Below are 18,286 nucleotides of genomic sequence, written 5' to 3' on the forward strand. Positions count from 1 at the left end.
ATCCAGTTTGATGCTCAGTGGCAGAGTGCTTGCCTAGTGTTAATAAAGTCCTGGGTTTCTTCCCCAGTCCCCAGTGTGTGGAAAAAGATTCCATTTGTACAGCTAGTCTAAGCAGATACATTTACACGATATGTATATAAATCGAGAGGATCTTTAATTTAAAAACATTTCTGTTTAATCTGAGGCATCTTGGTCTCCATAGTAGATGAGGAAATGAAGACTGAGGCTCAGAGTTACACTCAAGTTCAAGGATTAGCCAATTCTTCCGCACCTCGGATCTTTTACCACATGTTCAGTCCCACTTTTCTTTTCTTTTCTTTTCTTTTCTTTTCTTTTCTTTTCTTTTCTTCTCTTCTCTTCTCTTCTCTTTTCTTTTCACTTTGCTTTGACAGCCTTTTAGCTCTCCAAACTTGAATGAACAGAAATTTGCGGGAAAGGTAGAGAAGGATGAAAAAGAACAGAGAACAGGCCTAGACTTAAATCTGTAGGAGATTTTGGTCTTGAATTGATGGGAAAACAAGATGTGGAAGGAGTTCACCTGAGAGGCTGGATGTGAGCTAGATGAGAGAGCTAAGTAGAGAAAGTAAAAGAGAGCTGTGTTTGCACCAGGTTCTCTAAATGACTAGGAGGCCCGGAACTTCCTCCTCAGAGGATATTATCTCATCTTTCCAAAATGTGCCTTTGTTCGGGGAAAGGGGCTGGACTTCTGTAAAAGAAAAATATATATTTAACAATTATTACTTTCAGATTCTTTTTTAAAAAGGTAACAAGACACATTTCTACGTTCTCTTCTTTTTTTTTTTACAGACAACAATTTAGAATTTCACCAATTTTAACTATCTAAAGCCTCCATTTATTTACTCAGTCTCTACGGCATTCATTATCTTTATTTTACTCACTTTGAGAAGATGATAGAGATTAATGTTTTGAAAGTTTCAAAATAAAAATTCATGAAAATCAAAAGATTCAGAGGGACAAAAGCAGCTATACCTGAGTGTTTGGTGCAGCCCAGGAGTTATCAGCATCCTTAGGTTACAGGACCAGTCTGAGGACACACCCCAGACCTGCTTAACCAAGATGATTTGCGTCTGTTAGTTTGAGAAGATGATACTTCTTTCCTCAGATCAGAATGTATTCCAATACAGTTTCAAAGGAAAATAATAGCTACTCCCCACATAAATACTGCTCTATTTACTGCCAGAGTATTTCTATGTTCTTTAGGAGAAAAGACATCTTTCTAGCACATATCTGGGTCATCTTCCTCATGCCCCTCTGGACACAGCAGCCTTGCGAGTGCCTGCCTTTTTGATATGTACCTCAAAATACTAAGGATATGCTTCTAAGCTACTTCAGGTTCATATAACAATCTGTTGTACATTTGGCAAATTTTAAAATTGTCAAAAGCAGACGTTCCTTTTTTCTCTTCAGCTCATGTTATTACTTGGTGAAAGAGCTCTATTTAATAAGGAACCCATTTCAATATTCTCATTTTCATTAACTTATGTGTTCCTACAAAATCAGCTTGATGCTGTGCTCTGTGATTAGCATTATTAGCTGTTGAACACTTGGGGATCTCATATATACAAACAGAATTTAAGATGGTTGTCAGTAAAAGTGTGTGAATGGATTTCCCTGTTGTTATCAATGTTCTTACAGAAGGTACGTTTCAGCTCAGGACTAGCCTGTGCTGGGAGTATAAAGCAGGGTGGGAGAAAGTTGGAGAAATGAGTTTTTCAGAGTGAGTAGGAGCTAGAGGAATAGACGCCCATACAACTGGAATTTTAGCTTCACCGTAATAGAAAACAATCTGGCAAACAAATTTTTGACGTGGTTGTCATGTGAATATTGTGCAGAGTATAAAAGCAGGCCAGAGCATTGATAATTTTTGGCATTGGCCATTTGGATAGGAGAAATGACACATGAAGTAGGTGGGTTGACAGGATTTGATGGTTAACAGAGCATGGATGTTCTCAATTGATAGCTTCAAAGACTATTGTGAGTGAGGCACACTCTTCCCTTAACACAGCATATCACTCCTCCAGCTGCCTAATAAGGACTTCCATGACCTAATACTGGACTCTGAGGCTCAGAGCAGGGCCACACATTCCCTACAGTCATAATGGCACAGGAATGCTCTGCCAGAAGAAGGAGATTCGAGTTTGACTTTGGAGCCTAACTAGAAGAAGTCATCACTATGCCATTTTCCACTGCTGGGTGATCAGAACGAACATGGGTCTGAAGTTCAGATTGAGCTGAGAGGCTCTAGCAAGCTGCCATCCCTAAGTTCCTCTCACATGATAGAAACAATTGGGATTTTTCTGATAGGAAACAGTCTAGATTGCTTTGGTCTTTGATATTATCATTTCAGAGGCAGACATTATAACTCGGCAAATATTCTGTGACCATTTTGTGCAAGCAAACTAAAAATAACCACCTAAGGATGTCAAGGTAAATAAAAAGAAATTTATTCTCATAAACTTGTGGAATTAAGTCTCATGAGAACACTTTTAGAGAAAAAATACATATAAAAAGCCTTACAATTCAAAAGAGATGGGATAGCACAATAAGAATCAAATTCAGGATTCTTCCAAAGACTGTGATTCTGCCTTATTTACTTCTGGAGCACCCTCCCCCTGGGGCAGAGGACTAACAATAGGAACCAAACAAACACAAGCTGCTTTACTGACATGTACAGAGAAGGCTTAGATATCAAACCCTACAAGTGAGCAGCATCTTGCTGCCATCCTGAGACTCCTGGAGTCTACAGAGCTCTGTTTTGTTGTCTGGCTCCAGAAGGTGGGAAGGCATCCTTGGACTGTTGCAATAGTTCTAACATTAATGGTCTTGCCAGGAAATATTGTTCTTACTTCACTTAGTCTCATCTGCACTTCCTTCTGGTCTTTGGGATGAGTTGGGGGTGGGGGGTGGTTCCCTTTGCTTCTGATATGTGTGGTAATGGACCTTGGAGTCGCTTTGACTCCAGCCCATTATTCCTCAACTGATCTGAGCCAAGACCTGTTTTCCTGGCTGTGTTACCTACTGTAACAGCTATGAAACCATTTCTTCCAAGACTGAAACATTCCATCATTCAGGAAAGCTCCTTAAGTCAGAAGGTAAGTAACTCAAAACTGCTCCAGGAAGTCCCTGAAACTGATCAGATTCAGTAGACTCCTCCCTGCCACAGGAAGCAATAAAGGCTAAGAGTCCCATTCAGATGGAAGGAAACTGAGTTGCAAAAAATGGTCTCAGAGAAGTTAAACAACAAAGGCAACTCACCACTGTCCAGATGCCTGAAAGAAGCAGAAACCATCCAAGCAGACTACCATAGGTTGAGACAACCAAGGCATCTAGAAATGATACTCTAACCTGTTGAGCTGCCTGAAGACTGTGCAGTGTGTTCCAGGTTTCCAGTTTTGCTGACTGTCATTTATGCTGGGGTGGGCTTGGATGATGAAGCTATCCTTGAGTAATTTCAGCTCCTGTAAGTAAGCCCTCACCCATATTCCTGTAAGAAACCCCAATAAAACTCACTGGAGCACCAAGTTGGATTTAGGTGCTCCCTCTCTGGAACGAGTTTAATGCCTCCCTGGGAAAATTTCTATCACATAATACTCTTCTTGACTGGTAGTTGCAGTTAACACAGATATGGACAGATCCCTAAATATAAGACCTGAGAGATGACCAACAGTGCTGCCCATATTCCTCAGGTCTGAAGTCCCTTCTAATTCCAACACCCCCAGCTTTGCATAGCTTCCTCTTTATTCTAGCCTTTATTAAGACCCCTGCTGAGATGTTCTTCCTCACAGCTGTCCTCTCTGTCCTCAGAGCCTGGAAGACCCACCATATCCCTATGTTCTCCAGCCCCTTTGGTGGGTCCATTTTCTGTTCAGGGTCCATTGTTCTCTGGAATTGGCATATTAATCCAATCTAATTCTTTCCTTGCTCTTTGTCTCTCTAAGCACAGTGTGAGCCTGACAGGTGCAAACACTTCACAAGAATTGTTCATTGCTGTTTCAGGGTTCCTCAGCCAGATCTTAGCGAAGCCTCTGTACCCAAGCAGTGCTTGGCCAGTTGCCCATTGAACACTGTGGTTCCACCATGCTTGCTGTTCTAAAGCAGCTTCTTCTTGTTGGTGGGGCTTGCTTTTAATTTCACCACTAGGAGCTGGATTATAAAAGCTTTCTTTGATCAAAGCGTTATGGAAGATGCGGCCCATGTGTTTAGCAGACACAGCTGGAGAATCACCAAAGCAATTTTCAAAACCAGGTTTGTCGTAGAAACAGGAATATCTTTGAAGTTGAATAATTTAAATACCTCCTTCTTTTTGGAGATTAGAATGTTTCTGGTCTTTTGAGAAAGTGACACAGATTACCTGAATTTGACAGAAAGTAGGTGAAGATTTAAGGTTGTTACTTATGGATGAGAAGAGAGAAGAGTCCGTGTGTTTTTGTAGACTCTTCTTTCCTGTTATAGTTTTTCTATTATTCTAACTGTCATTGTGTTCTCACTCACAAACAAGACTAGCGTTGTGTGTGTCTAAGTACAGAGGATTCAGTATTCAGTCCATGAGGCCCAGCAAGACCAGTCCATCTCAGCATAGGTGATCCGGTAGCTAGCCAGTTAGGCCACTCAATCCAGCAGAGCTTAGTTAGCACCTGGCTCTACTACAAAGCATGATTTCCCATTTGGGACTGTCCACCTCCTCAGTGCATTGCCATTCCATGAGGCAGCCAGTTGATCCTTTTCTGTCTTGGGCCCTGATAGCATTTGATCCCTTCCAGTCTTTATGAGGCAGCCATCTGCTTCCTCAGTGAAAATCTAGTTCTAGAAAGCCCGATAGATCCATGTCTCCCCACACAGCCTGTTCTGTGTGATTCCTCAAACTGGGACTGCCTATATAAAAATGCTGCTAAGTACAAGTTAAGTGACATAGGGCAAATACTGATTTGTAGGTGGGCTCCTAATTTTTTTTTTTAGCTATCTGTTAAGACACAGTCAGGAAGAGAGCTGGTGTCTGTTATGTGCTTCAAGTCAGTTTTCTTCATAACATCTGTGTTCATTTTTCTTGTTTGTTTCTGACTTACTAGTATTACACTAAGCTAAGATACAGCTTAAGGGCTCTTGGTTCTCTGTGTCTTTTGATAAATTTGATAAATTAGAACACCTGGAGTATTTTGCATCCCTCCACTTGAAATATAATTTCATTAGGTACAATCATGTGTGTGTGTGTGTGTGTGTGTCTGTGTGTGTTCATGCATTCTCAGTATGTCTCATCAGCCTTTTCTATTTCTGGATCCTATTTTGCATTATGACAATTGAAGTCAAGACTTTCACTTTTTTTAGGTCACACATGTCACCACTGCATACTTGAGTTTTTCCTCCCCTCCATAGAATTCTCATCACATTTTATTTGGCATAAGAATTACTTAGGCTTGGAGAGATGGCCTTGTGGATAAGGTGATGACTGCCAAAGCTGACTATCTAATTTGATGCCTGGAAGGACAGTAGAAGAACGGAATTGACCCCTGCAAATTTTCCTCTGACCCGTCCACATGCACTCTGTGGCAAGCACAAATAAAAAAAATAGATGTAAAAGTTAAGAAAAGAATTAGATTTAAAAGTTGCATCTTAGATAGGTAGTAATTTATTATGACATTGTATCAGTTCTACCTAATTTAAATTCTCTCTGATTTCTTAGGTTGCACCCTAGTATCATATCCTCAATTCTTCACCATAATCCTGTCTTCACCTCCTCTGTACTCTCTGTAATCTAGTTTGTAAAACATATCCTAAAGCTGCTCCATTATTCTTTGTCTTTCCCTCCAAGTCACCTATACTCTGCCACTGGCATCCACTAGAGCCTCTATGGTTTTAAGAGACTAGATTGAATTTTTTTTTAATTTCTATAGTCACCCTCCCCTTACAATTGGTTCCCTACACAATACAGAGTTATTGTTAGATGGATAGATGGATGAATATAGAGAGGTAGGTAGATAGGAAGATGATAGATAGTTAGACAGACAGACAGACAGACAGATGATAGACAGACAGATAGACAAATAAACAGATAGTACAGATTAGCCCAGGGACTTGTTCTACTTACAGAGCTTTTTATCACATTCAGAATAGAATCCAAAATCTTTGATATGGTGGTGAGGTTTTTGTGACCTGCGTTTTGCCTCCCTCTGTCTCCCTCTTCCTCTATGTTCCACCAGTGACCTTTGCCTTTGTCAATACCCCAAGCTTAGTCCCACACAGGACCTTAGCTGCAGACATTTCTCTGTACAGGATGCTCTTTCCTTTGGCCTTTGATTCTCGGGCATTCTCTTTCTGTTTAAATCTCAATGTAAATGTCATTTTCCCCATGAAACACTCTAAACACTCAGGATGAAGTTGCTTTCACCACTGTTCTTTAATACAGGCCTATTCTAATTTTCTACATGGCAATGAATAGCAGCCAACATTGTTTTCCTGTTTGTATTTGTGTGCTATTTATTACTCTGACTACAATATGCACTTTATGATATGTCCCCATGTGAGAGAAAATACCAATGCTTTTGCATTTGTAGGCGATTTTGTTATCATTGTTGAGTCCCTTCATCACCCAGCTCAGTTTGGAGTACTAAGTTAGCAATTGGCAAGGCACTTATTAGCAACTTGGCTTTTTAATATTAGTTTTTGTTCATATTTCATTTTTGGTAAGTCCATGTCTCAGAAGTAACTATGAAGTTAAATTGAGTGTGTGTGTTGCTGTCTCTGCTTCTCTGCTGACATGTGCTTGGGCTAATGGTCTCTGTCCCATGGGTCTCTGCAGAGAACGAGATGTGCAGGGAATAGACTGCTTGGGAACACTGTACCGGAAGCCACTTTCATTCTGCTGCAAACGGACAGGAAAATAAAAAGCAGCATAGCTGTCAAACACAAGCAAGAAAAGCAACTGCATACTTCTTCCCTCTCCACAGGTTCTCTTCAGTCTATGAATTATTAGCTGCTCCCGAGAAGGCAGGAACTCACCCAGTTATCTCCCATCCAGAGGACGTTTTGATAAGGATACAGCGTCCTCTCCTTTGTTTCAGTGTTACTTTTCATTATCCTACACACTGTCCTTGGACTTGGCCATATCTTGTGGTCCCCCATCCACTGCAGTTTAAATCTTCTTTCATTTGGTAAACTAAGTCTGGTTTCCCACATCAAAGACTATGGCTGTTTAAGGTGCATTTATTTGGGCCATTTTTGTTGCTATTGTGCTCTTTTTGGCCTTAACAACAGTAAGAAGGCAAGGTTACTTAATTTAAAATGTGTTCTTCTCTCAAGTAGTTCTGACTCTGTACCCTTGGCCATTTAAAATTAGAATGCCCTTGACTTTGGCCCTGTCACTAACTTCTTACCAGGAGGATCTGAGCGGATGATAACCGCATGGAGACTTTATTTAAATCTTTGGCAGGTTTTAATTTTACAGTGCTTCTTATATTAATTCAATTTCCCTTCAGAAAGTTGGCAGTCACTGGGGGAAGTGCTTGAGGATGTTGGAATCACTGGGGTAATGAACTCTAAAGCCCTTCATAATTGTGGCTCTACGGAGTGACAGCAGATTCTGTTAACAGGGATGTCCCCACAAGGACATCTTTGCATGGGAGCACCGTTGTCATCTGCTGAGACCACACCACAGGACACACTAGGAGCCTCCTATGCAGGACTTTCTTTTTACATATGGAAATCCCAAACTACAGTGCATTAATTTCTTTAATATTCAACCAAATCAGGGGATATTTTTGTTTTATTTTGTTTTTTATTTATTTTTACTTTTATTTATTTATTTTTTTTGCAAACTATCAACTAACTTTAGTCAACATTTTTGTTTTTTGAAAAGACAACAAAATCAAACCACTTCTAGGAATTTAAATATTACTTTTTGCGGTTCTGTCTTGAAGGGACTATTGCATCCAAAAGACAAGCTCTGGCACACTAGGGTACCAGAGCAGTCTCCTTGCTGACTGCCTGCAGGTTGGTGCAGACACAAGGACCAGTCCTTAGACCAACACCACATTTTCCTTTACAGCTAGATCAATCACTTAAATATATTATCACTTGAGCTTAGATGATGTAAATAAAAACAAACGCCCTCTAGTTTAATAATAGAAATTTAAATGACTAAATATTTGCATGAAAGGAAAATAACAGAAATCTTTGTGGAGTGCCATTCCTTAAATTATCCTCACTCAATTATAATCATGCACTTTCTACTCTGTAATTAAACATTAAATTTCATTTATTCCAGATGCATCTTCTTCAAGTCATTCAGGATAGTCTTCCCTTTGTGGGGCTTGGAGTTGCTTTGAATTTATTTCAAGTACTATAAAGGAAATCTCGATGTGGGTGTTTTAAAATTGTATCCTTTGTGCAGCCTGTTTACACCAGGAATTTGATGTTATGATTTATAGCACAGAATGGCTATCATCACCTGATGCCGTTCTTTATAAATATGTTCATGTTTTCTGCAAAGATATTACAGACTTTGATTACCATCGAGGGAAGTTGGACATGTTCGCTTTCATTCCAGTAACACCACTGAAGAGAGCTGTTGGTGGCAGTCCTGAGGAAGTTTCGTGTCTTCATTTACATCATGCTGCCACTTAGTAAGAAATTCTTGGTCGGATTTATCACAAACCACACAGTTTTTATTTACCAGACTTACAGATTACCGCCAACAATAACATAACTAGCAGTAGGTCTTCTGATTAGTTCGTAGCTAATTTAACCCAAGCTGGAATCATCTTGGAAGAAGGGAACTTAATTGAGAAAATATTTCCATCTGATTGACCTGTAGGCAAGTCTTTGGGAACCTTTTGTTGATTAATGATTGACCGGGGTAGGGCCCAGCCCACTGTGGAGTGTCACCCCAGGGTAGAATGCCCTAGGTTATGGAAGAAAGCAAACTGAGTAAACCATGAGAGGCTAGCTGGTAAGGAGAATTCATTCTTCTATGGCCTCTACTTCAGTTACTGCTTTGTGGTTCCTGTCTTGAGTTCCTTCCCAGACTTCCCTTCATGATGAAGTGTGACTTAGAGTTATTAGCCAGAGGAACCGTTTCTTCCACACGTTACTTTGGTGATGGTGGTAGGACAGTAGTCTATAAATACTAAAGCAAGACTTCTAGTCGCTTAAAATGGTTTCTACTCAAGATTGCTGTTAGAACTTGTGGTTAAAATCCATTGAATGTATTTGTATAGCAAAACCTCATCCAGTGTATTTGCTTTTTATTACTGTTTAAACAGGTTAAATAGTAAATAGTGTTCGCCTAACAAGCCAATGGTTTGCTCAGGACTGGCAGGTGGGTGAGTCCACCCACGGGCTGTATGTAGATGCTCTAGGTGTCAGACTGCAAGCTTCACTTGTTTGCGTATGGAATCAGTTGTGGACTTGGGCTTAGACAGTGTGCTTTAAGGTTTTACTTTGCTTATGTCTGGCCATTTAGCATTTCTCCAAGTTTATAGAAAAGAGGGATCAGTTTGACTTTATTTTTACTACACTAAAGGATCCATAGGATAAAAATTTGAAGGTCAGAAAGATGGCTAAGTTGGTAAAAGCTCTTGCTAGCAAGCTGGAATGTTTGAGTGGGATTCCTGGGATCCACATGTTAGAAAGAGGAAACTAAGTCCTGGACATTGTTCTCTGGTCTCCACACATTCATGCAACAACACACACGCACCAAGACATACCTATCCCCACACATAGACAGCACCCACATACACAAATAAATGATTGAATAAATATTAATAAATCAAAATTATAAAAGGAGAATTTCAAATTAATGTTGAATGTCTCAGACTAAACGGTGCATCTTCAGTTTCCCATTATTTGCCCTATTCCTTAGTTTATGTACTGAAAGCAGCTCCTATTTCTTCATTGGTTGTGACTGGAGAGGTGTCTCAGCAGGTAAGAGTGTGTACTGCTCTTTCAGAGAGTTGGAGCCCAGAACTAACATCAGGTGACTCACACCTGCCTATAATTGTAATGTTATCAAATCTGGCCTCTGAGGGTACCTGTACTTATGTGCACATACCCATTAAACAGACACACATGTCCCAATAATTGAAAATAAAGCATCTACTTATTTATTGACTTCTTCTTTACAACCTGTCTTCACCTCATCCTGTACTCTTCCGAGTCCAGCAAAGGTGAAGAAAATGAGATAGATGCATGTCTGCACCCAAGTTCTAAAACAAACTATTATCACATCAGCCTCACTGTAGTGTGTGCCTTCTCACCACACAGCAGCAGCAGATGCCACATTTTGCATTGAACAGACTCATCCTTTAGGACAACTCCTCATTGAGTTTCACTTCTACATCACCATATATTTCTACATACTTTGACCTGAAAAATATATGCATGTGCTTACAGCACACAACTAAATATAGATCCTATTGTGTATTCTTCTTGGGCTCTCCCCATCATTGTCAGTATAGAATGCATGGTAATCTTGAGATGATATTTCAGAACCAATGTATCTTCACTCATCAGTTCCTAGGAAAGAGCTGGATAGAGCTGGGGCTGACAGACATGATGGAGATGAGATGGAGATGAAGGAGGTGGAACAGTCATAGAAATAGTGATAGAAATAGAGGTGGAGTCACGGATAGAGAAGGAGAAAGAACTAGAGATGGAAACAGAAATGGAGTGAAGAAGATGAACGGGGGAGTGGAAGAGGAGGGGAAAAGAAAAAGAAACCTTTTTTTTTGTAACTTCTAATCTGACATATATTGTCCTTCCAGACAATAAGATTATCTCATGTGTTTGTAGCCTGTAATCCCAAAGACTTTGGGACATCCAGACACCCAGATTCTTTCTTTAGTCTCCACAGGATTTAAAGGTGCATGCTGTTAAGGTGAAAGGCTTTCGACAATGTAAGCATTGGCAGAGAATTGTTAACATCTCTCTGATCTAGACAACAGAAACTTCCAGTCCATACCGTGACAGCAACCCTACTAGGTATTTAGAATAGCAGCGTGCAGTTTTTCTGGATTGTTAGTCGTCATACAGCCATGTCAACTGACATTCTTAGTGCAGCATATGCATGTGCATGATTGCATATGTGTTTGCATACATATTTGAGGTAGATGTGGAACCATCCTGGCAACTTTTTACATCTGATTGAGCTATACACATGCTGTGGTAGAAGGAAAACAAGATTCCTTGCTACACATGGTCACAATCCACACATTACCCTCCAGATGGCCATGTAAGAAGTCATTCTGAAAGTGAAATTCTGACAAGTGAGTTTTTAATTATTGTTGCTTGGGGGCTTGTGTTGTTTTATTTTGGGAAAGGGAGGGATGCTATTTTTGTTTCTGTGAGTAAAAAAAGTCTCATTGTAGCTTAGGCTAGCCATAAACTGTTATGTAGCTGAGGGTGAACTTGCAGTCCTGACCCTCCTACTTCTATCTCCCAAGAGCTGAGATTATATGTATATGCCTCCTTGCCTGGCCTGGTTAATGCTACTGAATTCAAACTTTAAAGCTCTGGCTATGGAGAGATAGCAGAGAAGCAAAAGAAGTTATGCCATTAGAGGGCACTTCTGTAATTTTAGAAGTCTGTTCTTAGAGACTGACTTAGCAAGGCTTCCTCTGAAAAGGAATGCATTTCCAGTTGTTTATTTAAAGTGGCTAATTGCTCACAAGCAACATGAAAGCAGGATGATAAGTTGAGGAAGGAAGGGGCCAGGAGGATGGGAGAAGAGATGGGGGGTGCCTAGAATGATGGAAAAGTGTAAGACAACATGTAAGTGAGAGTCTGGCATCAAAACCTATTATTTTGTACACTATTTTTTTTAAATTGAAGTAGCTAATCCTTAGAATGAAAGTTTTAGAGAGAACACATGGGTTAAAGAACTATAAACTTTAAGCCTTCCATTTAAACAATCTCTAAATAAGTCCATTTTCGATCAGAGTATAAATTATGCATTAAATTCTACATATTATGTTTGCAAAATAATGGTTGATTGCTCCTGGCTCTTTCTCAAAGTGTATTTTATTAAAAATAAATCCTGTCTATAATCTGATAACATTGAGAAAATGACTAATATTCATCACAGGAACTTTCCCCTTCCCAACTATTTCATGTCCATTATCTAACATTTATCTAGATCTAGCGTCTGCTTTTATTTATCAAAATATCATATTTTCTTAATATAGTTCTACCAGATATGTTTTTGGTTTCTGACACCCATTGTATTTGTCATGTCAATTATGATGATCGGGGCAGACTGGTTTTACAGAGAAGAGTTTGAAATGAATATAACCTCAAAACACGGAATTTATATTATGTCACACACGATGGTTCAAAAGTCAGTATTTTAAGCATACTTTATTTATTTATTTATTTATTTATTTATTTATTTTGTGTGGAAGTTTCTACCATTGGTGTTCTAGAGAATGGACTTAGGTTGTCCAATTCACTGATCATCCCATATTTTAACATGGAAGAAACAATACTGAAGATGGCAAAGCAAAGTGGATATGTATTGAAATAATTCAGTAAATGCATCCTACGAACTAGAAGAAAATGTCTGAATGTTCCCGACATACGTGCATAATAGAAGTTTAAGAATATAAAAATGTTAATTATTCTGACTTGATCAGTGTATGTTACATACATGCATCAAGTTACCATCCTGTTTGTCTTGAATGTATATAACTGTTATGTGCCAATTTACTTTTTAACTTTATAGAGTTAACTCTGTTTTCTCTTGGTTGGAGTCTATTTCAATATTCAAGCTAATAATTAGTTTGTCATAGTTAATGTGGCTATCTAAGGAAGGAGCAAGATTCCTGGGCTAGCATCCCCCAGAGGTGCAGCCTCAGCTCTAATACCATTGTCTTCAGGTGGCTTCCTGACCTGTGACTCCTACAGATGAAGAAGGAGGCAGCTAGGTTTAGGGAGCCCTCAGCCTTAACCACTGGCAGTGACTACTCTCACTTTTGTATCCCAAGGCTTTATCCTCCAAGGATGCTAGGTTGACAAGTCCCTGATCAAATCAAACAAACAAACAAAAAACTTTGAAATGCTTCTAAAACTTTTTGAGCCCCAACATGACCTCACTCATCAAAAATTTCACACAAAAAACTTTACTTCATGTACAAAATCATTAATTTTTCATGCGAATTTACCATTTATAAATTTGTGCTATTTCTAATAGTCATGGAATGCAGCTTCTCTCCATCCCAGACTTTCCTAAACAGACAGTCAGCCTAGGTTCACTTAGTGGAACTGGACAGTTGACAGCTTCATGGGCAGGCAAGGAGGCTACTGAGGTGTGCTGCCCTGGAGTAGTCAGATCCTCACATTCTCAAGACACTTAAGCAACTGCCTCTGGGGAGGCAAAGTTTAGGAACTGTACTACGAAAAGGAATGTCCAAATATGTTTTATTTGGTTAAAATAGGCAATCTTCCTAAGCACATTTTAAATATATTTCTTAAAGATTTATTTATTTATTTTATGTATGTGAGTGCTCTATCTGCATGTGCACCTGCATGCCAGGAGAGGACATCAGAACTCATTATAGATGGTTGTAAGCTACCATGTGGTTGTTGAGACTTGAACTCAGGACCTCTGGAAAAACAGGTTCTCTTAACCGCTGAGCCATCTCTCCAGCCCCTAACCACATTTGATTTTGTGCTTAACAAATACCAAATGCTATTCATGTTTTCCTTTCAGTGAAGGCAGTAGTAGGGAAGAGCGAAGGAACAAGGCACCTATCCATCTCAACCCACCATGTCCCTGTTTGCTAGGGACAAGCTTCATGAGTTTGACTTGGATTCATTCAGTTGACTCTTGTAGACTTCTATCAGGATCTCACATAAGCTTGTACTTATACATCAGTGTCCCTTCTGTTCCCTTTGACAGTCACCTTAGTATTTGAGAGACTTTTTTCTATTTATTTTTCTTTAATTTTGCATAATATCTTTATTTTTCCATAATTTTTTTTACTTTACATGTCAATCTCAGCTCCCTCTCTCTCCCTTCCTCACTGTCCTGCCTTTACAAATCGCAACCTGTGTTACCCCGTCCATTCTCTGTGGAAAAGAGGAGGCCCCCACTTGTGAACCACACCACTCTGGAACATCTTGTTGCAGCAGGGATAGGCACATCCTCTCCTACTGAGGCTCAACCAGGCAGTCCAGGTAGGGGAAGGGGATCCAATGGCAGGCAACAGAGTTAGAGAGAGCCACCGATCTAATTGTTAGGGGATCCACATGAATACCAAGCAGGCCATCTGCTACGTATGCATAGGGGGCCTAGGTCCAGCCCCTACATGCTCTTTGGTTGGTTGTTTAGTCTCTGTGAGCCTCCACGAACTCAAATTAGTTGACTCTGTAGGTCTTTCTGTTATGTCCTTGACCTCTCTGGTTCACTCAATTCTATCCTCTTCTCTTTCACAAGACTCCTTGAAGCTCAGCTAATGTTTGGCTGCAGGTCTCCGCATCTGTGTTCATCGGCAGCTAGATAAAACTTCCCAGGAGATTGGTATGCCAGATTGTTGTCTGCAGTCATAGCAGGGTATTAGTAACAGTGTCAGAGCTTGGCTCTCTCCCATGGGATAGCTTCAAGCTGGGCCATTCCTTGTTTGGCCATTCCCTCAATCTCTGCTCCACCTTTATCTCTACACATCTTGTAGAAAGGACACATTTTGGGTCAAAGGTCCTACCTCCTTCTACTGAAAGTCTTGCCTGGCTACAGGAGAGATACCCAAGGGAGCCTGGTGTTTTCCCAGTGTCATCTAGTTCAGGTGATGCATTTAAGGCTCACTAACAGAATCTCTGTCCATTCTGAGTTCAGGGATCATCCATCAAAACCCTCCAGAAAACTGAGTTCCAGAGCAGTTGAACTGCCTAAAATCATACATCTAGTTAAAGACTAAAACTGAATGCTAGCTTTTTCAGTTCTCTGTCAAGTTTTCCTTCAATTATAGTGAAACTAAGTAAGGATAGACAATTTAAACAAAAAACGAAAAACAAACCCACAGCATTCTTGAGAGATATTGCAAAGTTTAGATTCTTCGGCCAATTCTACCTGAAATTGGATCCCTCTCTGGCAATGTAATTGAGGTTTCATTTGTATGATAATACAAATACTATATTTGTATTGACCTACTTCATACTATATAATGATTCTGACTGATGTAGTAACCCAGTGTAGGCAAAACTTTCATAACATTTACTAAATATAGTAATGAAAGCAGCAAACAGGGCATTGCATGTAGTAACTCCATTACGGCAGACATTTCGAGTGGCAAAGTAGATACAAAGCAGGCAAAAACATGTAGAAGAAGTTAGAAGAACTTTTTGAGCAAGACGACTGTCTTATAAACTACTTATATCCTCATTATAAAGATTACTGTTTTCAAAACCCATATTTAGATATCTAAAAAATTTTAAATGTTTTTGTGTGTGTGTGTGTGTGTGTGTGTGTGTGTGTGTGTGTGTGTCTGCAAGTGAAGGCCACAAATGTGTGGGTGTCTCAGAAGACCAGAAGCATTACATTTGGAGTTACAGGTTGTTATGAGTTGCCCTGTGTGAGTGCTGGGAATAGAACTTGGCTCCTCTAGAAGAACAGTAAGCACCGTTAACCATTGAGACATCTTAGATGGTATGGATGGTATGGAACTTCAAAAACAGAGAGACAAAATTATTTCAAAAGTATATATTTGACTTTCTCACAATGTGAAGTACTTAAGTGGAAAAAACCTTTATATTTTTCTGATACTTGAATTTCTAAGAAATAATTCTTTATAAAATTTTGTAAGAAAAATATAGTACAGTTAACCAGAGGAACTGAACCTCACTTATCATGTCAACACTTCTTCCTATCTAGGCCACCCTACAGAAAACAAGAAAGACAATGGTCTTAACAGCAGCCTTACATGTGTGGGCAGTAGAGAGTGAGGCCCTTTATCTGATACAGAGCCTTGAGAGAAGTCAGTGATAAACACCACAATACAATTCAGTTGGAAAGATCCTTCAGGAAGTTAAGACCAAAGACTTAAAGATCTGAGTAGCTTGTTCTACAGCTGATATCTAAGCCCTGGATCTCAACATGCAAATTTGTATGCAAATGTGCTTCTGTTAGTTGTAACAATTAGATATCAATAAAATCACTTCCTTTGAGTCTTTGAACAAATTGTTTACAGATGATAGAGCTGAGCATTTTAATCATTTTTTAACAATTTATGAAATTCTAGTGTTAAGTAAAATATTATAAAAATTTCTGAATCAATTTTTCAACAAGAATTTTAAAACTGTGTAAAATATTTCTGTTTTTCAGTGGGTCCCTATGGCTTAGGTTGGGATTGCTTGTTCAACTCTGTCAGTGACTAGTAACTTGGTTTCTGAGCAATGGCTCTGACCAATCATGGGCATACATTTTGTAAAACTTGAAAGGACTGACCCTTGATGATCCTCCAAACTTCTGGACACTCACAGGATGTCTTTAGTAAGGATCACATTGGCTTCTGTCACAATGAAGTGAGGACTTTCTTTCTTAGGACTTTGGGAAGTTGATGCATTAAAAAAAAGTCCTTTCATTACAAAACATTTTGTTTAATGTCTGGGATTCTAGTAAATCTACTCTCAATGTTATGAAATAGCTTAAATGAAACACAGTTGAATTGCTTCGAAATTGTGTGTGTATGAGACACGTGCTATATCACTGATTCTGTGTAAACGAAGAGTTCTGACTTGTCAGAAAGTTTCCTACCAGCCCCAATATCTGCTTGCAGGACTAATTGAAAAACTTGTTTCTGTTGCCCAGGATGGAGCTGCTCTACTGGTGTTTGCTGTGCCTCCTGTTACCACTCACCTCCAGGACCCAGAAGCTGCCCACCAGAGATGAGGAACTTTTTCAGATGCAGATCCGGGATAAGGCATTGTTTCACGATTCATCCGTGATTCCAGATGGAGCTGAAATCAGCAGTTACCTATTTAGAGATACACCTAGAAGGTACTGTCCTTGTAGTGATTAATGTCTTAAAAGAGGCTGCATAGAAGACAGCAAGCTTTCAAATGGAGTTCTGAAAGGCAACTTATTAACTGCATTGTGTAGTTTCTCTAAGTAAGGCAGGCATAGGGGTCATGCAATGTTTGCTCATTGGGTGAGGCTGGCTCGGCCTTCTTTCTTGTGCTCTCTTTTTTGGTGCAGAAGGCAACACTGGTATTCATATGTTGAAATGATTGCTTTCTAATTTCTATGAGAGTAAAGGATTATAAGAAAGGCTCTGTAGGATTAAACGGAAATTAATTCAATGTGTTAGAATGGAGAGAATAGAGATAGAAGGAAATTCTGAGAAACTCAAATACTGAAAAACTGACAACTACTATGTCTTTCACTCCACTGTAAGCAACTGACCTTCTGCTCTGTTTCTAAATATGCCCATCTTTGAAAGTTGTATACCTATATTCTATATACCTATATGATATGCTTGAATTAGTACATTTGAAGTTATCAATCTGTCATGCTTTAACATTTCTTTGCCTTTCATTGTAAATCTTTTGAATTAAAAGAAAAAAGATGTCCTATGGGGTCTGAGATGGCTTGGGATTCCAAAACATAGAATTGTGCCACATCACTAACCCACTTTCCAAAGACTGAGATAAAGGATCTTTATATCGTATTTTCAACTTCATGGAGGAAGAATTGTATTCTAAGCCTCTTCTATTTAATGCCCCCATTATTTCATTCTCTGATCAAGAATGACCACAGATGACCTGTTTCCAGAGGTGAAACGCGCATTGTTTCAAACCTGTAACAAAGTAACTTGTGTGAAGGAAGGCAGCAGAGTAAGAACTGGCTGGAAGTGTGAATAATTATGAAGCCTTAAATGGTGTTCATGAGACTGAAGCCATAAGATGAAATGTTTACGTAGTACATGGAGCAGCTGGCTGCCCCAGTCCTCACAGAGGCTCAGTCTGTGAGAATAAGGAAAGATACCCAAAGCCATGCATGACTTTAGAGGAATAGTAACTGAATTGTCATTGAGCATAGTTAGATTTGTGTCCTTGAAATATTTTAGTGAAGGAGACCAAACCAAAATTTTTCTTTAGGCGTGTCTTTCTTTTCCCAAATATACTTGGGTTCTGTTCCTTTTGTAGCATTCTTTAGATATAGCTTACCAATTATATAATCACATCACTTAATCAAATAAATGACTTACCCCTGCTCTTCTAAAACTTAAGTAAGCTGTACTTCCAAGGGTGGTATTAAAAATAACATTTTCTTTAAAACAGGTTT

The 18,286-nt window shown here is 39.3% G+C and overlaps 1 protein-coding gene across 1 annotated transcript in view; it reads left to right on the plus strand.

Annotated features, from left to right (window-relative positions):
• The window catches only part of Ndnf (neuron-derived neurotrophic factor), a 37,473-nt gene that overhangs the window by 11,287 nt on the left and 7,900 nt on the right, over positions 1 to 18,286 (plus strand). The window contains exon 2 of the mRNA NM_001399535.1: positions 16,811 to 16,999. Within this exon, the coding sequence (NP_001386464.1) occupies positions 16,812 to 16,999 (188 nt within the window). The 5' untranslated portion in view covers position 16,811. The remainder of the gene's footprint in view (positions 1 to 16,810; positions 17,000 to 18,286) is intronic.

The sequence above is a fragment of the Rattus norvegicus genome, chromosome 4 (genome assembly GCF_021556685.1).
Source record: "Rattus norvegicus strain SHRSP/BbbUtx chromosome 4, alternate assembly SHRSP_T2T, whole genome shotgun sequence".
Classification (NCBI taxonomy): Eukaryota; Metazoa; Chordata; class Mammalia; order Rodentia; family Muridae; genus Rattus; species Rattus norvegicus.